This window comes from Saccopteryx bilineata, chromosome 4 (assembly GCF_036850765.1).
Source record: "Saccopteryx bilineata isolate mSacBil1 chromosome 4, mSacBil1_pri_phased_curated, whole genome shotgun sequence".
NCBI lineage: Eukaryota > Metazoa > Chordata > Mammalia > Chiroptera > Emballonuridae > Saccopteryx > Saccopteryx bilineata.
In genome coordinates, this window is record NC_089493.1 from 64,285,060 (window position 1) to 64,305,065 (window position 20,006).

Here is a 20,006-nt window from a genome sequence, read left to right on the forward strand (position 1 = left end):
AGTAGCTGGCTCAACTTTTAAAAAAAATCCTGAAAATATTAGGCAGTCAGAGTAACAGTGGTAACCATTCATCCATCCATCCAACCTCCTCTCTAGTGTAACTTCATGATTACTTGGAAAAAACATTTATCTGGCCAAATAATTGAAGTTCATTATTTTGTTTGAACAACCAGAGGAGCTTGGCTATGAACAGGAAGTTGTGGGATTCTTTTATTTTTTTATTGATTGATTTTAGAGAGATGGAGGGAAAGCATTTATTTGCTATTTCACATAGTTGTGCATTCACTGTTTGCTTACTGTACATAACCTACCTAGGGATCGAACCTGCAACTTTGGTGTTTTGGCACAATGCTTTAACCAACAGAGCTCAGCTGCTGAGCAATGGAGCAATGCCCCAGATCCAGATGGGCAGAACATTGCCCCCTACTGGGCTTACCAGTGGATCCAGTTAGGGTGCATGCAGGAATCTGTTTGTGCCTCCCCTCCTCTCACTTTAAAAAAAAAGTATTATAACGCAATATTTACTAAAGTCTGTAAAATCATACAGGAGATGGAGTATACAAAGTCAAAATAATAAAATAATCTTATTACTAAGTTTACAATTATTGTACACATTCTAAAACAGTGCTCTCTCATTCTAGTCAGAAACATAATTTAATATTTTTTATGTTTTCATGTCCTAATTGATTAAAAATACTTTTTATAAAATTGTAATTGAGAACAGATCTAGCTCACGGAGTTTTCTTTTTTAAACAAAGTGCAAGTATATATATATATTACATGTTTGCTTTTACTTAGAGGGGAAAAGAAAACCTTACTTAGAAAAATACAACTTGGCTGTAGTACCATGTGGTGTAAACAACTGAACTATTTTACTTTTTACTTTCCTATGAATGAGCCAGTATATATTTATTACTGGAGTTCCAGCTATAACATTCAGGTAAGGGGTTTAAATACACCCTAGAGTATTATTTAAAAACAAATTTGTTTCTTTCAAATAGGGTACTAACCTTGGTCTGTGACATTTGGGGCAGAAATTAAAATATTAAACTTTTATTGCCTAATAAACTGAAAATAAAGTAAAGGTTAAATAAATACAAAGCAGAAAAAAATTTATGTACAAAATCACAACCCCTAAGAGGACAAATGGTCTACTGTTCTCTACTATGAGAGCTCTATCAGCAGTAGTAATTCCACTTGGAGGGCAGTGCTAGTACTCGAAAATGTAAACAAGTATGTACTTTGTTTATATAAAGAAATATGCAGCATGGTGTGTATTTCTTTATCGATATCAAACAGCTAACTGGATTGTTTCAATGCACCAGTAGGGGCCAGCAAAGAGCTCTTAGAGTTTTTCAGAACAGAATTGGCATTGAGATCTGTTTATTTGATGTGTTAAATTCTTTTTAGACTTCTTTACTTACCAAAACACTCTCTTAAGTGAATAAATTGCAGAGACAGTGGAATAAAATATCTTGTGTGCTCAAATTATATTAGGGTATAGTTTTTCTGTCTAATCTGCATATATTTTTAATGGAATGTTTGCTTATGCCATTTCTTGGCAGAGTTTTAATAGTCAAAATATAAATGGCATCATTTAAAGACTGTACTACTTGGCTGCAAAAGGCTCCAAAATTATAGGAGAAAATGCTTGGTGACAGCTTCTCTTAAACTTTTTTTTCTCTCTGCCATATGCTCAATTTTTGTAATAGTATTACTAGGCAAATTTTGTATTTCTATCCTTAAGCTTTCACTTTGTATAAAAAGTGTTGTGGAAGCTAAAATATTTATCTATTTGATTTAATGCTAAATTTTTAATTCCCCCATAGTTTTGGTATTTACAAATTGTGTAATTGTTTGAATTTACCTTTAAAAAATATAACAGTCTCTATTCCTTTCTACATTAACTGACTTGACTAGATTCCTAGTATGGCTACTATTTGGAAATTCAATCCTCGATTTGATACTCAATTACATGGGGTTTCATTCCTACCAACTTCCTGTAATTCTATCCCTATGGGTAAAAATATTAGTGGTCAAACTCTGCTGGAGAAAGTATAGGCACTGTGATTCCTGTAGTTAAATGTTCATTTAATAGAGCTGGAGTGAAAAAAATACTGTTTCAACTTGAAATGCTAGAAGATTGTTGTTCTTGTGTTACTCATTCATGCAAATTGGAGAAGGTATAATTGAAACAAGGTTGGCAGTGTTTGAGGCAGTGTGCTGCAGCTGAGCTCAGCTTAAAGGTCGCTGGAAATCAAGTGCTTTGTAAGTGAAGGCATTTTGACTACAAGCAATTCAAGACATTTTGGAAATGTCAGTCTTGGGAATGGGTCGTCTTTTTCTTTCTCTGATATCTGGTATCTAGTGTTTTACTTAGGATAAAGACTACTACTTAAGAGCTCTTTCAGGCACCACAAAGTGATTTTTTCTTTCGACGCAGTGCAGCTGCTTCTAGCCTGTCTACCGACAGAGATCTTTGTTATGACTCTCAGCCCTTAACATGTTTGGAAATGAGAACAAATGGCACAAAGTTTACGATTGCACTTTGCAGCCAGAAGAAGCAATACTTATCCTTTGTCAGAAACCTCCGGAGATGATTTGGATAGCAATGTTCACATGTGCTTCAAAAGACCAACACGGATTTCAACATCTAACTTTGTTCAAATGAAGCTGACTCCCAGACAGACTGCACTTGCTCCGTTAATAAAGGAAAACGTTAAGTCTCAGGAGAGATCGTCTGCTCCTTCACCTGAAAATGTTAATAAAAAGAGCAGCTGCCTCCAGATTTCACTCCAGCCAACCAGGTACGGTGGATGTCTTCACTCTAGCAGTGTCTTAGCTGATGGTGATGATGCTTCCTTTACCTGTGTCCTGAAAGACGGCGTTTACAGCAATGCTATGGTTGATAATGAGCTGAATGTTGTGAATGATGGTAACTTTTTAAGCAGTTCTGCCATATGCAGTGGTAGCCTTAGTACCTTTCCGGCCAGTGAGAATGGGTCTTACCACAGCAACGGTAGTGATTATGGGTCATGCACAAGTATCACGAGTGGAGGTTCATACACCAACAGCATCATCAGTGACAGCAGTGGTTATACTTTTCCACCAACTGATGATACGTTTTTTGGTGGGACTTTATCTTCGGACAGCACCTCCAATAGAAGTGTGCCAAACAGGAATACTACTCCGGGTGAGATTTTTTCAAATGCAAGTACAATTCCTTTTGTCCAGGATGACGTGGAGCGTGGACTAGAAAGTATGAAACTGCCAGCGAGCAGGAACTCGAAAATCCCACTGAAACGTTGTTCATCCTTAGTCGTTTTTCCTAGGAGTCCTTTAAATACCCCACCAACTTCTCCGACAAGTTCAGCGACTCTTCCAAGCAAAGGATCCTATCAAACCTCACACCAGTTTATTATTTCTCCCAGCGAAATTGCCCACCATGAAGATGGCACTAGCGCTAAGGGATTTCTTTCAACAGCTGTGAACGGACTCCGGTTATCTAAAACAATCTGTGCTCCTGGAGAGGTAAGAGACGTACGACCACTTCACAGGAAGGGCTTACCGCCAAAGAAAATTGTTATTGCAAATAATAGCCCGAATCAGACTGTCTTTGAGAAGTCATCTGAAGGATATTCTTGTGTTTCAGTGAATTTCACCCAACAAAAAGCAACTACATTCAATAGTGAAGCAGCAAATGGTGATTGTAAACCAGAGATGTCAGAAATTCAGCGCAGTTCTGATTCCGAGTATATGAAGCTTATGCATAGGACATCTGCATGTTTACCATCCTCCCAAAATGTAGACTATCAAAGGAATAGTCTACATTTGGAAAGACCAAATTTACAGATGAACAAAAACCATGGTATTTTACAAAGAAGTATTTCATTAGGAGGAGCCTATCCAAATGTTTCCTGTTTATCCAGCCTTAAGCACAATTGTTCTAAAGGGGGACCACCTCAATTACTCATAAAGTTTGCATCTGGAAATGAAGGTAAACTTGATAATTTCCCAAGAGACAGCAACAGAGATTTCACAAATGAACTATCTAATTCTTCAAAGCATTCTTGTAAGGTAAGTTTCCTTTGGTCTTAGTAAATGTTAATTTATATTAGAATAGCTTTATGAAATATTTGCTTAAAATTTATTATAACTGAGAAGTTTTATATTCTTTCCTGGTCCTTAGATAGCAAGTAGTTTTGTAATAATGAACTTTATATTTGTGAATCTGAAAAAAAAACAATAATTTTTCACTCTATTTGTTATTTTACCAGTGTAGGAAACATTCATTTTAAAAAAAAACTTTCCAAAGTGATTGAAGCCATAAGATGTTTCTGTAGCATAAAAACAAGCTTTAAATAATCATTTATTTTATAACACTACCTTGGTATATTTTTCCCTCCTCTCAAGTGGCATAGTATTTTAATGTCTAACTTCATTTTTTATTCTGACTTTAAAAAATGCTCATTGAGTACTTTCCCCTCTTTAATCATTGTGAAATAAAGTGAAATGTCAAATGCTTAATTAAAATATTAAACAATAAAAAACTCTATATAAAAATATAAAAGTCTTGTTATAAATGAACATAGAGAAAAATATTTTTCTAAAATACATGTATTTATTAGATCATTGTTCAAAACTATTATGTTGCAAATTGAAAGCAGAAGAAAATAAATGGCATTTTCATTTGTATATACCCTTAACCACAGGAATTTTATTTCCACCCTATTTTTCTTTAGCTACCAGTTAAATGTAACTTCTAAAATGTAACTTACTCTTTCAATGATATTGAAACTAAAAATTTATATTTCTGAATTTGGTTTTAATTGCTAGGTATTTTTCTTATTAATTTGTTATTTTAATTCTTTTGCTTTATTATATTAGTAATTTAACTGTAATGAATTGTAACCAAAACACTTCTTTATGTAATGTGGCCATTCCAAAGCATATTAAGTGTTTTGACCTTAAATAGATTTTTAAAAATTTTGTATTTGAAAGGTCTTCCCAGGATATTAAAACATTTTTAATACCGATTCTAGGTAACAGTATAAAATAGTTTCAGGGGAAAATAGATCTGTTTACCTGTCTTTATATAGCACTCAATATCTATATTAAAGATTTTTTTTTAAACTTCTGGACAAATAGCTTGAAGTAAATAAAATATTCATAATGCTAGCTTGTTTTCTCTCGTTTGAAATCTGGTAAATATAATCAGTTACCCAATGCACAGATGTTAATATAAGCAACTACTTTACTGAGGATGAATAAAGATCAGATTTCATATAGTCTGATCTATCTTTTAGAGTTATTAATTCTATTTACATAACTGTTTAAAAACTAGCTTTTAGGAGACTGTAATGTATTTAACTGTTTTGCCCCGAAAAGAAAGCAATGAAGTGATACTATGAAGAAACATATTAATAGTTTGCTACTTGAATTTACATGTACCTTGTAAATTTATTTTCTATTTCATGAAACAGTCTGCAAGAAATAATTAACCTAGAAATACTTATAGAAATATGCTTAAAATAGTTGATTTTGTGGTAATAGTGTAGTTTGTTGTTGTTTATACTTTTGAAAATAGTATTTTTAATGTTTTTTAATAAAGTGTGACTAAATGCTTTTTGCATGGCTAAAAATATACACTTTTATTGGTTTTATTTAAACTTAGGTAAACTCACAAATATTTTTTTTGTGACAGCCAAATGTCTAGCTTTGTGCAGATTCTATTTTGGGGGGTAGATTATTGGATTATAAAATAGTTCAAAAATATGTAATTTGCTATAGAGCATTAAACTGTTCCTTTTTTAAATGTTTATTAAATAACTCTTTATAAAAGTATTATAGAAAACATAGTGACCATTAAATTTAACATATACTAGACCTAAATTGATCTAAGTGGTTGATGGTAAATCAAAGGCTTGTTTTAAGAGGAAAATACTAATGTTTTTTGTAAACATAGCAGTGGTAACAATAATGGGGTTTTAGAAATAATCCTGTGTTTATCAATAATTATTTATTAATCTAATTATAGTGGAATATTGTAACTCATTTATAAATAAACAGCTCCCAAAATATTTCCCATGACTCCAGTTAGTCTGGGTTAGTATTCTGATATGCTGAGTCCGGATTCACATTTAACAAGTTGATATTAGAGTAGCATTTAGTAATGTCAGCTATCTGTACCGAGCTGCCGTGAAATTAAATCACTGCTTTGGTCAGGGACCCTTGTTTCTAAAGCACTGTGAGGACTGAATATTCTTTTCTTTGTGTTTAGCTACTAGCCTCTACCAGCACAGTATTCACTTTCTGCTGTCTATAATCAACAGCTCATTAATGGCTAGTTTTTTAAATCGAGTAAATATTTTTACCTATGTCTATAAGAGGGCTCTGTTCTGTGTTTACAACTTAAAATGAAGATGAGACTGTGCAGTCTGCATGATAGTATTTATTTATTTGCTATCAAAAATAACAACTGACATTTATTACATATACTTTTTGAAATATAATATTATGTTTGTAAAGGCTGTCTAGTCACTTTTGATCTGAAACTCAGTATTTGATGTTTTAACATTGTGTGTAATATTTTGTCAGGTCTACCAAGAAATAAGTTAAGGAACTAAGGTAGTTTTTATCAAGTTACAAAAATTACTATTTATATTTCTAAAATCTGTGGAATAGTTTACTATTATTATTATTTTTTCTATCTGTTATTTTCTAAATCTCCTATATTATGTTGTGATGATACTTTGAGTTTTTATTACCCTGTTATTTAAAATACCTTAGCATTTTGGCCAAGTTTAGACGTCTTTCATTCTTCACATATATGCATGCTTTTCTCAGAAAGTTTGGCTTTACTTTTTTTCTTTTTGTTATAGAACTTTTTGTTCATTTTCTGTTACTTAATCCTGGGTAGGTAAATTGCTTAAGCTTAGTATAGTACAACTTAAAAAACTCTCAGTTATTCCAAATGCCTTTAACACTAATCTCAAGATTACATATTTCAATAATTGATTTAATTGTTCTTCCTAAAATAAATGTCTTAAATATATACTTATTTTAGTGTTCCATTATTTTCCCAGTCCTTATTTTATTAACTTTAGAAGCATATTTATAGACATTTGGTTAAATTTATTTTGAATAACAATCTTTCCTATAAAGACTAATATACTATAGTTTGTAAGTATTGACTCTCAAAATGTGATGCAACAATGTTACTGACCAGTTTTGGAATTCTATTAAGAAATGTGTGCTTGTATATGTATATTTCTTAGAACTGAGAAACTATAATATTAATTTCTAATTTTTTTTTTTTTTTTTTTTTTTGCCTTTTTCTGAAGCTGGAAACAGGGAGAGACAGTCAGACAGGATCCCGCATGCACCTGACCGGGATCCACCCGGCACGCCCACCAAGGGGCGACGCTCTGCCCACCAGGGGGCGATGCTCTGCCCATCCTGGGCGTCGCCATGTTGCGACCAGAGCCACTCTAGTGCCTGGGGCAGAGGCCACAGAGCCATCCCCAGCGCCCGGGCCATCTTTGCTCCAATGGAGCCTTGGCTGCGGGAGGGGAAGAGAGAGACAGAGAGAAAGGCGCGGCGGAGGGGTGGAGAAGCAAATGGGTGCTTCTCCTATGTGCCCTGGCCGGGAATCGAACCCGGGTCCTCCGCACGCTAGGCCGACGCTCTACCGCTGAGCCAACCGGCCAGGGCTATAATATTAATTTCAAAGTGAGCCCGGGAGTTGAATTGTTTGCTTCAGAAATACTTTGATCTTCTCTGTAGATGTGTCTTCTTAAAGTCATTCATCCAGCACACATTTGAGTCCCTGCTATTTACCAGGCACTGACCTAAGCACTGGGAATAAAAGATAATGAAGTACAGTCTTTATTTGGGCACTCCCATTCTAGTAATAGAGATACACTGTTAAACATAAACATTTCTCAGTCTAATGTGTGATGTGCTAAAATAGAGATGTGTATGAGAAAGTGAGAAAGGTGCCGACAGTATTTTGTCTGGAGAAGAGGACCTGGTTGGGGGAGGAAGGCTTCACAGAGGAGGTGACATTTGAGCTGAGTCTTGGTAGGTGAGTTGGAGTTTACCAGGTGGAGAAATCATGGAGGATACTCTAGGGCAGTGATTCTCAGTCTGAGCACTGTCGACAGAGCTGAATACTTTCTGCTGCGTGGGGCTGTTCTTTGTAAACATCCTTGTAGGATGTTTAGCAGCATCTTTGGCCTCTACCTACAGGATACCAACAGCACCTCTCTTCCCCAGTTGGGACAATCAAAAAAATGTCACTAATTATTGCCAAATGTCTCCTAGGGGCAAAATTGACTCCTGTTGAGAATCATCACTCTAGGCCAGCAATTTTCCACCTTTTTCATCTCATGGAACACATAAACTACTAAAATTTTACAGCACATCAAAAAAATATATTTTTTTGAAGATCTGATTAAAAAAATAGATATGCTTTTATTTTTTTAGGTATACTTTTGATTCATTCATACTAGACAGCTATTGTTGTATTGGCTGTTGTCATTTTTTATTTGACAGTCAGAGGGGAGAGAGGTCAGTCCCCCTGACTAAATGGTCAGGTGTTATATGTTTTAAAATTTCTTAGGACATACTAGTTGAAAACTGCTGCTCTAGGCAGAAGCAGTCACATCTGCAGTGTGGGTTGTATGAAAGATCACATTATAAAGGGTTCTCAATGTGACTCAAGCATAGTTAGTCCAGGGATATGGGAGGAGATGATGAACTAGAAGCAGGCCAGAGTCCCATTGTGCTCATCCCCTCATGCTGAAGATAAAGCAGTGTGTCTCCTGCTAACAGAAAATACTTAGGCAATGGAAGTCTTTACTTGCAAGTGTAACATGCTCATTTTTGTGTTTTTAAATATTTTTTTTGACACCGTGGATTTTAAGTGAATTAGTTTTTTGGGTTTCTTTTTGACGTAGATACTGGGTGAATGGTGATGTCATGAACTAAGATAGGGAATTCAGGATAAGGGGTCTGACTGAGCGAGTGAAGAGGAAATAGGCATTAGGTTTTATGCGTGGGAGTCTGCCTGCCTGATATTTCTGTCAAGCACGGCAAGTGGAGGTACAGGCTCAGGGCTCAGGAGAGTTATGAGGCTGGAAGAGGAGCTTGGGAGTTAGGAGTATAGTCGAAGCCTTAGGTGAGGATGAGCTGAAAAAGCATGAAAGGGAGACAGGGACTGGGGGTGGTGGTGGAATAAATTAGAATTCTGGGACCACTAACTTTGGAGAGACAGGGGCAGAAGAGATAAAGAGGAGACTAAGTAAGAGCCACTAAAGGGGCAGTGAGCCCAGGAAAGCATGGAAGTATGGAAGTCAAGGAAAAGAAACTTTCAAGGTGGGCAGCATGCAATGCCACGGAATTTATGTATCCATTGGATGTGGCAGTTACAAGGTCCTTGGGGACATTAGCAAGAATATTCTCAAGAAAATAATAGAAAAGCCTGGTTGAAATAAAAGTGAAACAGGTAAGGAAGCAAAAAAGCAAGCAAAGATGTCGTAAAATAGGCATGAGATAGTGTAGGCAAGGTGTCTGTTTAGTGATTACTATATAGGAGACAGTATTAGGTGGATATAAGATACATAAGACATTCTCTGTCTATAAAAACATTGCAGTGCAGTCTATTTTTTTTTGGGGGGGGGAAAGGTTGTCTTCTCCTTTCTTTCATCTTAGGACTGTAGGATAAGTGAGTATACACAGTGAAAACCTACATGGAGATCCAGCGATATGAAAAGAAGGAACAACATTAGAAGTTAAAACCTGAGACTGCCTCCAAATAGTCACAGCTTAGTTTGAACAGCATTAATCTTTCTCAGTCTCCTCCTTACCACCCAAAATAAGACAAAACAAAAATAGAACTTCTGTGTAGAACACAAGTCAGGGTTTCAGGACTATTCCTAGAAACTACTTGGAGTATAGGTAGTTCTATCTTTATGTCACTGGCTTCTTCCAGGACACGGAGCCCACCAGGTGCTAGCTGTCATGAGGCTTCATTATTGTAAACCCATTCTCCCTTTACCTTACGAGTGCCAGTGGGGCAAGACAGACCAGGAGAAGCCAGGATCAGGCGCCTATTTAGACAGAAGGGGCTTGGCAGAGTCCCTGGGTGTGGCCAATGTGTTGAGGTCAGGAGGGTGGTTAGCAGAAGGAGTGAAGGAGTGCTGAGAAAGTGAACCAATGATGTTTTCAACACATCCAGGAAATACCTGAAGTTTTTTTCAAGTATGTGATTCAGTATTCTCTGTTTGCCCATGCGTGAGATTGGAAGACTATGGTCAGATGAAGAGAGACACTTAGGGATATAAGAAAGCCTTTTAAGACAATAGTGAACAAATCCATCCCAATTCAGTAAGATCTTCTGGGGGAAGGCCCTTAACATGGAAGCAGTTGTTAAAAAGCAGTTTTACCTTCACTGAGATTTAACTAAACTGCATTAGATGTAACTAGAGCAGATCAGAGAGCTTGGAAGGGCAAGCAGTAGCATGTCTGTGTACTTCATAGCGCAATTCATGGCAAGTCACAACAAAGAACACCCTGACCAAGAGGATCCATGATGTCTCTGTTTAGGCTCTAGGGCAGGGGTCCCCAAACTTTTTACACAGGGGGCTAGTTCACTGTCCCTCAGACCATTGGAGGGCCGAACTATAAAAAGAACTATGAACAAATCCCTATGCACACTGCACACATCTTATTTTAAAGTAAAAAAACAAAACGGGAACAAATACAATATTTGAAATAAAGAACAAGTAAATTTAAATCAACAAACTGACCAGTATTTCAATGGGAACTATGCTCCTCTCACTGACCACCAATGAAAGAGGTGCCCCTTCCAGAAGTGCGGCGAGGGCCGGATAAATGGCCTCAGCGGGCCTTAGTTTGGGGACCCCTGCTCTAGGGTATCTCAGGGTAAGGGAATATCAGGCCTTCTCTTGACTTAGACGTACAGTATTACAAAACCATAACATTCTGCAATATTTTGGGCTTACCTTAACAGAAAATAAAAATATTACCAAGCAGCTAGAAATGAACATCAAGGATATTGGTAGTACAGCAGACAATGTCTCTAAATTCAGTTGTTCATTAAGTAAAGAAATCTTTTTAACAGGACTTCTATCTTTAGTCCCCCATGTGAAAGCTGAGAATGTAACATTTTATGATACAGCTGACATAATATTATCCAGGACTACTTCCTTTTTTTTTCTTTTCTTTTTCTCTCAAATTTTTGCTGTAGGTATTACCTTCTGATGTTTTAAGGATTACTGTTGGAGAATGGCTTATTAAGTTGTCACTTGTTAAATGTAGGTTTTTCTTCAGTAGCTCTGTGCTGGAGCCTGAGAGTTCTGTATTTCTACAAGCTTCCAAGTCATACCAATGCTACTATGTTCCCAAATGTACTTTGAGAGGCAAGGCTTAAGACCATTCATTTATGAGAACAGTATTATGGTTCACAGTTGAAGTATCCAATTAGTCCCTCTCCTGCTTTTACATAAAGATGAGCCATAGGTATACTGTGGCCAGAGCCAAATAATTGGCAAAGAGATTTAAATCCATTTAGTCATTTAGATGAGTTATTGATTAAGACCATGTAATACAGAAGAGATTGTTCAGACCAAGAAACATGCATGATCAAGGTTGCCTACCTGCCTCATAAAAGAACTTTAATATGACTTTTCTAGAATTCTTGACTATTCAGTTTTCCAGCCTGCAGTTCTTTTTTTTTTTTTTTTTAACAGAGACAGAGAGAGAGTCAGAGGAGAGGGATAGACAGAGACAGACAGACAGGAACGGAGAGATGAGAAGCATCAATCATTAGTTTTTCGTTGCGCATTGCGACATCTTAGTTGTTCATTGATTGCTTTTTCATATGTGCCATGATCACAGGCCTTCAACAGACTGAGTAACCTCTTGCTCGAGCCAGTGACCTTGGGTCCAAGCTGGAGAGCTTTGCTCAAACCAGATGAGCCCACACTCGGGGCAACCTCGGGGTCTCGAACCTGGGTTCTCGGCATCCCAATCCGACGCTCTATCCACTGTTCCACCGCCTGGTCAGGCTATGCAGTTCTTCTTAAAGAAATCTCTTGAATTCATCATGGTTGTTATCATAGTTTATGTTGCTTTTATAATTGTTGCCTATATTAATTTTATCCCTCTCAACATGAGATTTGAAAAATATAGTTGAAATGTTAATTTTTTCATTACTCTGGCTTAGTCAAGCAGTATCTTCTTTCTTCCGCTTTGTGAATATTTTCAGTCTTTTCAATATACTTTCCCCTGCCAGTGCCCAATTGGGTATTAAGGATGTTTAAATCTTACATTGGTATATGCAATAAATTGAAACACCATGTATAATATAATCAATGCTGAGTTATGAACAGTCCTTTTGATAGCGCTATAAGAAGAAAGTTTAGAAATCCTTTATATAGAACTTTAGTGCTTCTTGAGATTATTTATATATTACTTCTCTAATATAAATCAGTATATGAAAATCTTAGAAACTGTTCTTCCATTCTTCCAGATTAAGAAATTTTATTGATGGCTGGGTTTTTGTACCCTTTGTGACTGCAGAATGGCTTAGCCTCATTTCAAGGAGGCTCATAAGATATTAAATATTTCAGGTAAAAAAAAAATGAGAAAAAATAAGCATAGCAAGAAAAAGTTAAAGATAGGAAGATAGAAATAGACAAATGTAAATTTTCTAGAATTGATCAGAAAAGAGTTATAGAAAAGGGATTAAGCATATAGGTAATCTGTTCTGGGCTCTAAATTACTAGAATGTAATTATCTAAATTAGGGACTTTTTGTCTTATTCACTGGTATATTCCCAGGACCTAGAACAGTGCCTAGCTCAAAATAGAAACTCAATACATATTTATTAAATTAATGAAAGAAGCCAAAGGGCCCTTTGGAATTGGGTAGGGGTGACTGGAGAATCCTGAGAGATGAGGGTCAACAGATGGCCTTGTACAAACAGATAACCAAACTAGGATATTTAAGTGATGACTGTAATGATGAGTGGGAGCTACTTGATGCTTCATGCTTTGCACGAAAGAGTGGCACTCTTAAATGAATACCTTGTCTCCCGGGGTGGATGCCAGTGGAATATTATGATCGTGACTCAAGGATTAGTTTCCACAGTGGAGTCTGATTCATAGCCTACATATGCCACTAACTGGTACCGTAGAACTATGTATCTGGGTAGAGATTCAGACCAAGTATTCTTAAGAGAAGACTGAATGGGCCAAAATTTTTATTTAAACAAAGGCCATTTGGCTAGCTTGAAATTTATCATTGTTTAATAAAATGACTTCATTGCAGACTTTGATGTAAGAGCTGGATTCTCAGAGTTGTTCCTGGAGTCTCAAGTAACTGTTTTAGCTGAGAATGACCTTTACCTTTTGTACCAAGGCTGAAAGACGGAACCCTCTGAAAGAGTCACAGAGCTTAGTGGAAACTCAAGTCATCTTCAAAGCAAATGAGTTTAACAAGTATTTATCAGAAATAGAATATGTGCTTGCTGTAAGTGGCAACTATTATTCCTGGCATTGACAAGTTCATGATTTAGATGAGAAGACAGCATAAGCCATTAAAATAAACAACCAAAGTACAATCATGTATAATGTATAATAATAGCCATATACTTTCTTCAGGCAGGTGAACATCTCAGCTCTGAGATATGTGGTTGCCTCTATAATTTTTAACCAATTTTAATTTTTATCAAGATAATACATGTACCTATTTTTGAAATCAGGTGTTATTTCTTTGAAGATTCCTGCCTTTTTCTCTTTTCTCTTTTCCTAGGTTCCTGTTAACCAAAGTTTGTGCCTCTTGGATTGCTCTTATAAGTGACTATTCTCTCCTGTTTTCTGTCTCTTTGCTTTTTCATCCTACTTTCTGGAAGATTTACCTCAAGTTTCTCCTTTTCTTTAATTTTAAAATCTTGGCTGGTTTCATTTCTAAAGTTTTATCTTGTCTTGCAATGATTCCCTATCATTGTTCTTATTTTATAAACATAATCTTTTATTTGTCTGAGAATATTTTCCTTTGGGTGTTTTTGTTTGTTTTGATATGGGTCCTACATTGTCTCTGGTTCCTGTGGGTCACTGTGTTGTTATTGTTTGTTGCTTATTGTTATTGGACATTTTTCTCTAGGAGCTGGTGAACCTTGCTGTCTGTCCATATTTGAGAACGAGTCACTCACTGTGCAGTGATCTGGAGGTTCTGTAATTGTGTGGGGCTTTCAAACTGTCAGGCTCCATTGTTGGGAGATCTCTAACTCAGTTCCTGGAGGTCTGTTCCCAGAGGTCAGTTCATTTCTCCAGAAGAGAAACTTCCAATGATTACTCAGTTATATTTTATAGCGTGGTTCATGATAAACTGGGAATGAAGGTGATTTCTCTCTATAGATTGTGAAAATGAGTTAATTCAGGATAAATATGCCTTAAAAATAATACTTACTTATAAAATTTTTAAGACCTGATGACAACTTAATTAATTTATAGTAGGTGAGGGACCTATTTTTCATACCTGTTGTCTGAAATACATTGTGTATCATCTAGAAGTGAAGATACTCCTAGAAAGGCTAAATTAAATGTTTTTCTTTATAATCAAATATATGGTTTCCTTAATATATTCCCCAGCCTTGTACATTCTTGGCAATGCATTTAAAACTAACTGTACATACCTGTCACTCTAAAGAGAATAAACCTATTAAAAATGGGTTTTGGATCTAGGACAAGAAAGAAGAGGAGGAGACCAGATTGCCTTCTACTGTGATATAATACTGGATGCTCATTGTCATTAGAACTTAAAACCTCATCTATGATTTTTTTTTAACTTGGAGAAAACCCTGATATATGTTTTTAAACTCTTAACCCTATATGTATATCTGTAAAACTTTAAACCAGGGTATATATATATATATCACATTTAAAAAATACTCTCTGAGATAGTGATTATCTCCATATCAGATACAGGAACAAGCTCAGGAAAGGTAAAATGACTTATTTAAGATTATAAATCTAGTAAATGTCTATTTGAACCAAAACTCAGCTCTGTTATATATCCTAAAGCACTTTTCTACCACATCACAAGCCAAGAGGACTTTCATTCTACCCTGCAGCAGAAGGAGTCTATGAAATAAAGCTGCTCAGGTCAGGCTATTCTAGTAAAAATAGCATCAAAAAGAAAAAACTGATGAGTTGTCTAAAGGAAAATTTCCATCTGGACTCACAACAACCTGGTAATTAAGTTTTACATTCTATAGAGCATATAGTCCAATCAAGTCCTTTCTTACTGCCATTGTTAAGTGAAAGCTAAATTCAGGGATTATTATTTGAGTACATTATTACTAGAGAACCAGTTTAACTTTCAAATATTTTTTCTATTCTTTTAACTTATGACCCAATATTTATAACTACTGTGGTTTCTTTCTGATTATTTTTATTGATCAAATAAAATATACTGTGTGTTTTTACCTCCTAAAACACTGTTTATTAATTTCATTCTTATATTTTCTTTCTTCAATAGCTGTTGTAAACTAGCTAAATCATTATTAACAACCTATATATTTTTTTCAAGTATTTAAAAACTTTTTATTATGGAAAATTTCAAACACACACAGAGGTAGAAAGATTAATGCAGTTTCAACAATTACCAATATTTTGGCAATTATGTGATTCATCTCCTCTCCTCCTTTTTTTCCCTTTGGGTGACTTCTTTCTCAAGAGCATTCTTGAAAAGCTTAACTCAACTTTTTCTTTGGTATGATGTACCAACCTTATTTAAAAACCGGGGGGAGTCACGATTCTGAATATGGCAATGTGAAGAAATCAGTCAGCTCAAGAGACCTTTCTAGATCTTTGAATTCTTAGAACCAGAAAGTACTGTTTCACTAAAAATTTTTCCGGAACTCCATCTGTCCAGTACAGTGGCAAATATCCATTGAGATTTTAATTAATTTAAATTTAAATAATATATAAGATCCTGAACCTTATTTGCACTGGACACATTTTAAGTGCTCACATGTAATTAGTGGCGACTGCATCTAGAAGAGTGGCATAGATATAGAATACCCCATTATTGCAGGAAGTTCTGTTGGACAGGGTTCCTCTAGAACATTACATCTGAGTTGCAAAGCACTGGTACCCCTATAACTCTCATAGTGCTCCAGTGTGTGGAGGAATCACCTAAAGCTACAGTGCTTGGTACTGTGATGGCTGAAGGAGGGACCACATCCAATGGCCTTATTCTTCTCCACTGGTACATGTCTTGCTGTGTAAACCAGAAAAATTTGGCTTTAAAGGAATCCTTTGAGTTCTTATTTTCTTAAACAACAGTAACCCACGTCCCTCCCCCATTTTTTCCTGTTTTCATTGATATATAATATTCTTGAATAAAAATTATGAGTCTCCAACCCTGGGAGAAACTTTAAAAACTGTTATAGATCAGCAAAAACTTATATTTGATCGGATAATCAGGTCATCCAATTATAAGAATAATCAGTTTCTATTTCTGAAATATTTTTTTAACCGAGAAAAGATTATTCATTTTAAAAAGTAAAAATTGTTAAATATTTCATTCTACTACTGCATAAGTAGTCTTGTACCAAGATCTATCAAAAAAAAGAGTAAAGAGGAAACAAAGCCCTGGCCAGTTGGCTCAGTGGTAGAGCCTCGGCCTGGCATGCAGGAGTCCCGGGTTCGATTCCCAGCCAGGGCACACAGGAGAAGCGCCCATCTGCTTCTCCATCCCTCCCCCTCTCCTTCCTCTCTGTCTCTCTCTTCCCCTCCCGCAGCCGAGGCTCCATTGGAGCAAAGTTGGCCCGGGTGCTGAGTGAGGATGGCTCTGTGGCCTCTGCCTCAGGCACTAGAATGGCTCTGGTTGCAACAGAGCAACGCCCCAGATGGGCAGAGCATTGCCTCCTGGTGGGCATGCCAGGTGGATCCCCATCGGGCGCATGTGGGAGTCTGTCTGACTGCCTCCCCATTTCCAACTTCAGAAAAATACAAAAAAAAAAAAAAAAAAGAAAAAGAAAAACTACTTTGAGAATCAGGGAATCATCTGATAACCAATCATTTGGTTTGTTGTTCAGAGGTATTCTGTGGCCTGTCCTTTCAGCTCTTCTCCCAGTGAGCTCATTTTACTGACAATAAATCCTTGAATGCGTTCGCAGGTCACTGTGCAACATTTATACTTCCTGATAATTAGGGACAATGCTGTTTGAAACTCCAACAAGCAGATTTTGATTTTAAAATGTCTTTTGTTGTGAAATATAAAAGAGTAGAACACATCGTCCTGACTTTTGATGGGGCAGTCTAAGCACAGAAGACAAAGAACCTACGTATATAATAAAGTTTGAAATTAGTTCTAGGAGGATTGGAGAATTGAAATGATTGTAGCTTCAGGGCTGCTTGCCCACGAATCATAGGAGTTTGCAGGAGGACAACCTCATTAAAATAGTCTGTAGACTGAGAACTTTGATTTGACAACAGTGTTGTCCAGACCCGCTAATGCTAGCTGCTGTGTAATACACTAAAAAAAACCATATTCAGAATGAAGTTCAATGGTTTGTAAACTTGAGATTCAATTACTTTTAAAGATGATTAAACTGGAATGTGGAGCAATTAATCTAGCAACTAGCCTAACAATGAGCTATTTAGAGACTTCCTACTATGTGCAAGGCTTTGCTAGACCCTGCACAATATGGCAAAACAGGAATTGTGGGTGTTTTTTTTAAATATTTTATTTATTGATTTTTAGAGAGAGGGGAGAGAGAGAGAGAAGGGGGAGGAGCAGGAAGCATCAACTCCCATATGTGCCTTGACCAGGCAAGCTCAAGGTTTCGAACCGGCAGCCTCAGTGTTCCAGGTTGATGCTTTATCCCACTGCGCCACCACAGGTCAGGCCAAACAGGAATTGTTTTTAACCTTCCTTTTAAACATTGTTTAAACATTCTTAGATTATATTTAAACTAATGAATGAGGTAGGTTTATCTGAATCTAAGTCTATGTGAGTTGTGGACTTCACCTCTCATGGGTATAGGGGTTTTTCTGTTGGTTTTTTTTTTACAGGGACAGAGAGAGAGTCAGAGAGAGGGATAGACAGGGACAGAAAGACAGGAATGGAGAGAGATGAGAAGCATCAATCATCAGTTTTTTTGTTGCAACACCTTAGTTGTTCATTGATTGCTTTCTCATATGTGCCTTGACCGTGGGCCTTCAGCAGACCGAGTGACCCCTTACTCGAGCCAGCGACCTTGGGTCCAAGCTAGTGAGCTTTTTTGCTCAAACCAGATGAGCCTGCGCTCAAGCTGGTGACCTTGGGGTCTCGAACCTGGGTCCTCGGCATCCCAATCCAACGCCCTATCCACTGCACCACCGCCTGGTCAGGCGGGTATAGGTTTTTAATTTGTGTGTAGTAACTATAGGAGATCGGAGTTGTAATCTCAGGGGATTTAATAATACAGTTTCACACAAAATATTCTGTCATGCTACCAACACTGTGCAGATTCCAAGTGATGAATTCCATATAGTGAGGGTGAGGGAGCGGCCCATGGTCGCTAGGGGGCGGCAGAAAAGGTCAGGAACAGATGGGGAAGCCAGGTTGAAGATTAGGGAAAAGCTTGTACCACTCCTTAATAAGGAAAACCACCTCTTACAACTCCAGAAAATACAGTTCAGTCCCAGAGGCAGGAAGGCCAGTAAATATTTAATCTAGGAACATAGACCGTAGTCAAAGCAATGAGAGATACGGTCAGGGAATCAATAAACCATTCTGGGGCCCAGACATTACCTGTTTATCACACTGGTCACAGAGAACTAAATTCAAGTCCAGGTTGAAGAAAGGAGTTAGATTGTAGGGAGTGGAGCAAGTTATCATATTTAACCTTTTCAATTATTTCTCTGATGCTATTCAACATAATGACCCTCTTGAAATGGTCAAATGGTACTTTAAGTCACAAGGGAAATCTGATAACTATTTTCTTTGGGTATTGTAGCATTTCCTGTGATATCGCTGAATTGGTTTTATAATGTGAGAACTATTACTATTTTCCTCCTGGTAAGTTATCTTCACGACATAGAATAGTACTTTCTCAGGTATAAATAGCTAATTTTTTACAAAGGAGGGGTTCATTGATATAAAGATGATATAATTTTCTAATAAATCAGGTCATTTCAGTTTTTTTAAAATTAATTATTTAGAATAATATCTGTAGGTATTAAATATCTATAAAGGCAGGGAAAATTGGGATATAACAAAGAATAAAAATTTCCCCTAACTCTTCTATATATATCCATAGAATTCTGTATTTTTTCTTCAGTTTTTACACACATGTTAACTATAGGTGCACATTTGTCAACCATGCAGGACTATATGCTCCATGATATCAGAAACATTCTCCCACACTTAGGACGGAGCCTGACTATAGAAGCCAATCGCTAACATTTGTTTATAGTCTCACTTCTACTCCTTTGGAGTAGAAAGGAATGATAACACATGTTAAAAGATACACTTGACCAGACAGGGGCACAGTGGATAGAGAGTGTTAGCCAGGGATGCAGAGGACCCAGGTTCAAAACCCTGAGGCTGCTGGCTTAAGCGTGAGCTCACTGGCTTGAGCATGGGATTATGGACATGACCCCATGATTGCTGGCTTGAAGCCCAAGGTCACTGGCTTGAGCCCAATGCCACTGGCTTGAGCAAGGGGTCATGGACTCCACTGTAGCCTACCGGTCAAGGCACATATGAGAAGCAATCAATGAACAACTAAGATGCCTCGGTGAAAAATTGATGCTTCTCATCTCTCTCCCTTCCTGTCTGTCTGTCCCTATCTGTCTCTTTCTCTGTCTTTTTCACTAAAAAAAAAAAAAAAAAAAAAAGATACAAGGTAGAGTACAATTTCAGGGGAGGAAATTAGCGATTTAGTCTCATCAAGAAAATTTTTATTAAAATGACATTTAGCTGGA

General features: G+C 36.7%; 1 protein-coding gene across 7 annotated transcripts in view; it reads left to right on the forward strand.

The window, feature by feature from the left end:
- The window catches only part of NEDD4 (NEDD4 E3 ubiquitin protein ligase), a 141,105-nt gene that overhangs the window by 56,287 nt on the left and 64,812 nt on the right, over positions 1–20,006 (forward strand). For 2 of the 7 annotated variants that reach the window (XM_066276186.1, XM_066276187.1), the window contains exon 1: positions 2,197–4,077. The exons of the other annotated variants lie outside the window; for them this stretch is intronic. In XM_066276186.1, the coding sequence (XP_066132283.1) occupies positions 2,524–4,077 (1,554 nt within the window). In that variant the 5' untranslated portion in view covers positions 2,197–2,523. Of the gene's footprint in view, positions 1–2,196; positions 4,078–20,006 lie in introns of those variants that run through there. 7 annotated transcript variants of the gene reach the window in all.